Source organism: Acomys minous, assembly GCF_964271855.1.
Source record: "Acomys minous genome assembly, chromosome: 6".
In the NCBI taxonomy this organism is placed as follows: domain Eukaryota; kingdom Metazoa; phylum Chordata; class Mammalia; order Rodentia; family Muridae; genus Acomys; species Acomys minous.
In genome coordinates this window covers 68,768,867-68,776,484 of record NC_140487.1, presented here as the reverse complement: position 1 = coordinate 68,776,484, position 7,618 = coordinate 68,768,867, and the positions used below count along the sequence as shown (strand labels likewise).

The 7,618-nt window shown below is 51.3% G+C and overlaps 1 protein-coding gene across 2 annotated transcripts in view; it reads left to right on the top strand.

Annotated features, from left to right (window-relative positions):
• The window catches only part of CLEC2L (C-type lectin domain family 2 member L), a 16,379-nt gene extending 9,503 nt beyond the window's left edge, over window positions 1-6,876 (top strand). Inside the window, exons 2-5 of one of the 2 annotated variants that reach the window (XM_084785544.1) lie at window positions 901-975; window positions 3,548-3,714; window positions 4,560-4,631; window positions 6,139-6,876. In XM_084785544.1, the coding sequence (XP_084641670.1) occupies window positions 901-975; window positions 3,548-3,714; window positions 4,560-4,631; window positions 6,139-6,354 (530 nt within the window). In that variant the 3' untranslated portion in view covers window positions 6,355-6,876. Of the gene's footprint in view, window positions 1-900; window positions 976-3,547; window positions 3,715-4,559; window positions 4,661-6,138 lie in introns of both variants that reach the window. The other variant, XM_084785545.1, reaches the window with a different exon arrangement.
• The last annotated feature ends 742 nt before the right edge of the window (window positions 6,877-7,618 follow it).

The following is a 7,618-nucleotide window of genomic DNA, read 5'->3' as shown; positions in this document are numbered from 1 at the left end:
GAGCCTTTGCTGCCAGAGGTGAATGTTTTGCAAACAGATAACGGGGATAGCCTGGCTACGTAATGCTATTAAGCAAGCACTTAAAATGGTTAAAATGGCAAAATTTATAGTGTGTTATATGTATCTCACAAGTTACACACCACAATAAAAACCTACATATCACAATACAAATCTACGCATCACAGTACAAATTACTATCACAATACAAATTACTTATCACAACACAAATGTACACATCACAGCTCAGATTTTCACATCACAACACAAATTTATGAATCCCAGTGCAAATCTTAAAAAAGAAAGCCCTATGTTATAAATCTAAAAGGCTTCTTTTATTAAGATAAAAATGTTAAGCCATGCAGTGGTGGCTCATGCCTCTAATCCCAGCACTTGGGATGCAGAGGCAGGTGAATCTCTGTGAGTTCGAGGCCAGCCTGGTCTATAAAGTCTGGGACAGCCAGGGGTCCACAGAGAAACCCTGTCTCAAAAAACTGAAAGGAAAAAAAAATGCTAAGTGGGAAATAACAGTAAGTAAGAAGTTGGAGGGTGTGGGCAGGTGACAGATGTTACAGGGTGGGCAGGGTGCCAGGAGGAAGACCTGGGGAGCAGAGACCCTGTCACTGGTTGTAAGGGCAGAGTGGGTGGAACATGGAATGTTCTGGAAAACCACATCTAGATCAGAAAGGTGTGGCTGCCGTAGAAGGGGTCTGTGGGCAGCAGGGGTGACAGAATGGGGGCCATGGCCCAGAAAAGTGGCTCTCAAATGGCAGGCACCGCCACGTCACCCCGAGGGCTGGGTCCAGTTCCACCCCACGAAGCTCCTGCTGTTGGCTTTGGGGGTGGTGGTGGTGGTTGGTGACAGGGTGGCAGCCAACACTGACCCATCTGTCTTCTCTTTAGATACTACCACACGCCTGCTGCTGGGAGCCATTGCAGTCCTTCTGTTTGCCATCCTGGTGGTCATGAGCATCTTGGGTGAGTGTGCATGCCAGAGTGTGGCAGCGGTGTGGCTCTGGCACGCTGGGCCCAGCATGTCCAGCTAGGCAAATTCCTCCACATATCAGGAATTCTGGGGTGGGGTGGGGCACAGTAAATTAGAGATAAGTGTGGGTTGTTAATGTAATGGTAGCCTAAAGTAATACAATCCCACGTGGACTGTGCACTTCCCTTTCCTTCATTGGCTGTGTAGGAAGAATGGTTCCAAGGAACCAGTTCATAAGTGCCGTGGGTATTCAGAGCAGCAGGCAACGCCTTGGAGGTGATAATTTGGAGACATGAGACTAAATATCACATTCATTCAGCAAACACTTATTGAGCCTTGCTACATGGAAGATCCTAGACTAAGTGCTGGGGGCTCTTCCTCTCCTCCTCCTCCTCCTTTTCTTCCTCCTCCTCGAGACAGGCTCTGATGTAGCCCAGTTTGACCTTGAATTCCCCGTGTTGTTGAGGCTGGCCTTGAACTCCTGGTCTTCAATCTTTAGAAAGCAGTTAGGTAGCCTTATTAAAATGGTGAAAATCCACTGACACGCTATCAGTCTCTACTGAGATCTCCCTTGTCCAACTTGTTTGATAAGCAGAGGGTCTGAATGTATTTGCAAATGGACCGAGTAGCCACTGGGGCCAGATCGACTTTGTCTATAATAAGGCTATACACAAGGAGTTATTTTCCTTTCATTCTTGTCCTGGGTCAGGAGGTTAGGGAACATCTGGACACAGGACTGGTGCTTTCAGCAAAGCTCAGCTGTTCTCAGGGGAACCCAGGGAGGTAGCCACACCATGGTCAGTGTTCTCGAGAGGACCTGAGTCAGTGAGTAGGTGGGTGGGCCCAGGGAGTGTCCAGCAGTGACTCTGTGCCCATGTGGTGGTAGGCCCCCAGGACAGTGTGGCTCCTTGAGTAGTATGACGTAATCTTGGCCCCATTTTGCCCAGTATTTTAATTAATTACTTGTAAGGAAAAACAAAACAAAACACAGCATATGCTCGTGGAATTTGAAGTTAACACAATTCCATATGATGGATGGGAAAAACAATCAAGATTAAATTTACCTTTAAGGCCTGCATAGTGGCACACACCTGTTACCCCAGAACTGGAGTTCAGGAGTTCAAGGTCAGCCTTGGAGAACTTGAAGTCAACTTTGGCTGCATGAGACTGTACCAAATCCAAAACTAAACCTTACATTTGAAACTTCAAATGAGCCAGACATTGTGGCTCATGTTTTTAATCCCAGCCCTCAGGAGGCGGAAACCAGCAGATCTCTGTAAGTTCTAGGTCAGCCTGGTCTACATAGTGAGGTACAGGACAGCCAGGGCTAACAGTAAAACCAAACATCAGATGAACCCAAGAGACAGAGACACATGTAGAACAGAGCTGTACAAACGATGACTATTTTTGGATTAACACATGTTCTGGTTTCCAGGAGACCCACATGGTGACGAGTCTTAGAGGGTTGATGGACATTCTAAGCTGCTTTCCCTAAAAAGAGAGTGTGTGTCTCTGTGTGTGTCTATGTGTGTGTGTATGTCTATATATGTGTGTGTGTATGTGTGTGTGTATGTCAGGGTGGGTCTGCGTCTGTCTATGTATGTGGGTCTGTGTCTGTGTGTGTCTATCTGTGTGTGTCTGTCTGTGTGTCTATATGTGCGTGTCTGTATGTGCGTGTCTGTATGTGTGTGTCTGTATATCTGTGTGGGTCTGTGTCTGTGTGTGTCTGTCTATATGTGTGTCTCTGTGTGTGTCTATATGTGTGTGTCTGTATGTGTGTGTCCATATCTGTGTGTGTATCTATATGTGTGTGTGTCTGTGTGGACGGGTCTGTGTGTGTGTGTGTGTGCGTGCGCACATGTCTGTCTGCTGTGGAGGCCTGAAGAGGGCATGGGATCCTCTAGGACGGGAGTTGTACACAGTTTCAAGCTGCCTCAGCTGAGAAGCCAAGGAATTGAACCCAGATTGTGTACAAGAACAGCAGTGCTCTTAACTTAAGGGCCATCTCTCCAGTCTCCATTTAAAAAAACTTTTTTTTACATTAGTATTTATTGGTGGGGTCATGGGTTTAGAAGTCAGGCGACAGTTTGCAGGGGTTAGTTCCCTCCTTCCATTGAGTGGGTTCTGAGGATGCAACTTGGCCGGTCAGGCCTGGAGACAAAGTGTCTTTACTCACTGAGCCATCTACATGGCTCAGGACTCAAAAATTTAAAAGAATTTCCCAGCAGGGTTATGGAGCTAGCCAGTGAGAGAGAGTGGTAAGGAAAGTGGAGTGTGACACACTGACTGCAGAGATGTGGCCTTCAGGTCCCTTCCTGGTCTGAGTTCCTAGGGTTAGGAGAGAGGAGATCTTACCTTGGCTTTGCCCCTCTACTGTCCCCATGGTCACACACTGGCCAGCTTCCTCAGTGCCCCCTTGTTCATTTCCTCTGGGACTCCTCCCTGAGGCACGGTGACTTCAGCAGTGTCTCTGAAGGGCGCTGAGGTCCAGACAGACAGACAGAGGGCTGGAGGCATGCTGGGCACACTCACAGACACTCAGCCCCTCCCCCTCCCCCCCCAAAGCATCCAAAGGCTGTATCAAATGCGAGTCACCCTGCCCGGAGGACTGGCTGCTATATGGGAGGAAATGCTACTTCTTCTCGGAGGAGCCTAGAGACTGGAACACCGGAAGGCAGTACTGCCACACCCACGAGGCGGCGCTGGCTGTGATCCAAAGCCAGAAAGAACTGGTGAGCACACGGGTCGGGAGCACGGACCCTCACGCCCATGCCCAACCCTGATGGGAGGTCCACACCCAAGCAGAATGACCCCCAGGGTGCCTGTCTCCAGTTGCTCAGCCACTGTACAGCGTGGGTGTACAGGTGAGGCCCCTGGGGTCTTAGACACCTGAGCCTCCATCCTCCAGGCCACTTTCATCCAAGGCTGCTTGGCTGAGCTAACAGTATTAAGAGGGTGACGTACGGGCTGGGAACACACTTGTACAATGTAAAACACATCCTCATTTTCTACCATATAAGCCAAGGCGAAGTCTCAGTTAATACCTCAAGCTGTTTTGCCAACAGAAAGGTTAAAGAAACAGACTCCCTGAACCGCTTGCTCACTTTGGACTTTGTGACAGTGCTGTACTCTTCTAAGATAGAAGCAGGTCTCTAAATCAACTTCTGTTTGTCTGCAATACGCAGTATTTCTGCCTCGCTTTTTGGGAAAGTCCTAGAAATACAGGTAGGACCTTACGGGGGCGGGGGGTAGGGTAGGGATGGGTGTAAGATTTGGCCAGGACTCTAACACATCCAGTAGGCCACCCCCAAATCCCAGCTACTTAGCCCAGGCAAGCTGGGGAACGGGACCCTTTCTCAACCTTTTGGGGACATCTACGGTAACCTTGGGGAGCTGTGCCAGTCTGGCTCCAGCAGTGTGGCTGCCCAGGGCTCTGTAGTCATTGATCCGGAACCTCCCGTCAAGTGACACATCCTCTAGGTACCCACCGGTTCTTCCCAGGCCGAGCCTTGGCTTGGGCCATTCTCCAGTGACAAGACTGCACTCCACGGCCGAGTTTCTCTCTTTCCTTTTGCAGGAATTTCTGTTCAAGTTCACACGGAGGGAGCCCTGGATTGGCCTGCGCAGAGTTGGGGACGACTTCCATTGGGTCAGCGGGGACCCATTTGACCCAGACACGTGAGCTGAGGAGCCATTTTCTAGGAGAGAGATGAGCTTAGATGAGGAAGGTGTAAGCCCTTAGAGGCAGCTCTCAAAGAGAGCCATGTGGCTTTGTGGTAGCTACAGATGGCAGGTCTCTGGAGCAAGTGGAGGGCTGTGGCAGTGGTCCCTTTATGAAACTGACTTGATTTCCCTCTAAGTCCAGCCCTGTTTTACACAGAGCTTCACAGGGAAAGATGAAGATGCTCTCTATCTGTGACCACCCCTCTATGCTACTCCTGATGGTCAGAACTTAGTCACGTGGCCACACCTGGTTGCAAGGAATGATGGGAGGTGTGGCTTCTGTAGTTAGTGGGCTATGATAGACTCTGAGCACAGTTGCCCACTAGCGTTGCAGCTCACGGTGACAGCGTCTTTGTGTGCAGGGCCCTGAGGGAGGTGTTGGGAGCACAGTGGTGCTCTGTTTGTGTGGCCCAAGAGATAAGATGGTCTTGCGCAGTGGGGATGGTGGGAGTGTAGGTGTGTGTGGTGGCTTAGGGACAGGAAGGTCACTTCTGGGGAAATGAGAACTCCAGCTTCTGATCCAGGCTCTAGGGAGCAGTGCTCCCTAGGGTGCTAGCTCAGAAGAAGCACAGCTGTCAGCTTGCTGGTCATGGCAAGAGTGTCCCCAAGGCAGGAGCTGAAGTGAGAGTGTGGCCCATCGAAACTCAGTGCCAGCCGGCAGCCTTTCCCGGCCTTCCCCACACTCCGGTGCTCAGGGGAGGCACCTTTCCCTAGCTCCTCGGCATCTTTTTCTTTCTCCCAGCCTAGACCATGGAAGAAGAGCCTTTCTGGAAACTTCCTGCCTTTAGTGGTCTGGAGAGTTCTGGAGGCTAAGGTCTCTCAAGAGTGGCCACTGGGCAAGGGCCTGGCACTCTCACCTACCAGACAGCAAACTGGGCAAATGGTGTGATTTCTAGGAAATGCTCCCAGGGCTGTGTGTGGTTTCCATGAGTTCCAGGCCATGCAGCCCCATTCTTCCAACTTGACTGACTGTATATTACTAAGGTTGTTTTAGCCAGTCCCTGCGAGGGTGATTTCCTTCAGCCTGCATTTCGGGACACTGTGTACTATCAGGGAGCCTAGCTTAGCAGGGCACAGAACCTGCACCCTGTTTAGACTCTGGCTGCCTTGGGGACTGGTGGGGACAGAAACAGCTCTCAAAGCTGTGAGGAAATGTGCCTCTTGGTGCAAACAGGATTCTGTGGGAGATAAGGTGGGCAGAAGGTGGCTCTGACCCAGGTACCTTAGAGCTGGCCCTGGAGGGACAGAGACAAGGTATGGAAGGCGGGGAGCATCAGTGGCAGGCGTGTGGAGCAGTCCCACTGGGTCAGTGGAGGACCAAGCTGGAAAGGTGCACCAATGTCTGTCTTGGTAGTGAAAACTCGAGGGAGGGGCAGGCCAGAGGGCAGCTCAGACTGCATGCGAGCACTTGGTCTTTTCTCGTCTTATCACAGATTCACCATCTCGGGAATGGGGGAGTGCGTCTTTGTAGAGCCCACCAGGCTGGTGTCAACAGAGTGCCTGACGACCCGTCCCTGGGTGTGCAGCAAGATGGCCTACACATGATGGGACTCAGGCTGGAGGTGGCCCCTCTGCCCAGGCCCAAGGGCAGTGTCCGTTCTGCCACCCTGCTTCCAACGGGAGCCGCCACCCTCTCTGGATGGAAGTGATGGGGAGGGTGGCCTTTGTCACTGTCCCCCTCAGGCTCCAGAGCTCCGAGGCCCTGGTCCCTGGTCTTTCTTGTCCCCAGGCAGGTCCTGTGGCTTAGCAATTATATCTCATATGCTAAGTAGTGTAGACATCTTGCCCCCATACACACAAGCACACAAGTGTACATGCATGTACACACATGCATACGACACACACGCAAGCTCTTCTCAACAGGTCACCCCTTCCTTGGCTCCGCCTGGAACCTTCCTCACTGCAGCCCTGGTGCTTCTGGGCAGATGGGGGCTAACATGGGTTGTATGACTTTTGGCTGGGCCACCTGCCCTCCTGAGTGGCTTCTCTCGGGTGGCTGGGCCAGATAGACAGGCACAGCTCCCTCCACACCTTGAGGAGAAGAGCCCATGGCTGGAGGCGCCCCCACCCCCATATCTGTCCTCCCTGCCTTCCCGGGGTCCTCAGGCAGGGCCTCTGCTGTGCTGTGGTGCTGTTGTACTGGTCACTAATGGAATAAAGACATGACTGCATCTGTGTCTGCTGCCATTTATTCCAGGTTCACAGCTTGGGGAGGGGCAGAGGGGCAGTGTGGGAGACACCAGAAAGATGCGCTTGTCCCAGTGTGATAAGCAGCATCGTGCAGGAAGCTAGGATGGGAGAAAAAAAAAAAAAAGGAGCAACAAAATGGACTGCATTTTCCAGCTGAGGCCTCATTTGCTGTTGGTGGTGGCTGTATGAAGGGCAGACTCCATTCTGGTACCTTCTTTGTCCTTTGACTCTATATGGCAGATGTTTATCCACATCTTCTGTGCTGGCTAGTTTTATGTCAACTTGACACAAGCCAGAGTCATCAGAGAGGAGAAAACTTCAAGCGAGAAAAAGCCTCCATAAGCTTGGTTTGTAGGCAAACTAGTAGGGCATTTTCTTAGTTAGGGATTGACCGGGGGAGGGCCCAGCCCATTGTGGGTGGTGCCATCCCTCAGCTGGTGGTCCTGGGTTCTATAAGAAAGCATGCCAGCTGGGTGTGGTGGCGCATGCCTTTAATCCCAGCAGTCTGGGAGGCAGAGGCAGAGGCAGAGGCAGAGGTGGGTGGATCTCTGTGAGTCCAAGGCCAGTCTGGTCTACAAAGTGAGTCTAGGACAGCCAAGGCTACACAGAGAAACCCTGTCTCAAAAAAATCTAAACAAACAAAAAAATCCTAAATAAACAGACAAGCAAGCAAGCAAGCAGGCCAGGTAAACCATGGAGACAAGCAAGTAAGCAGCACCCCTC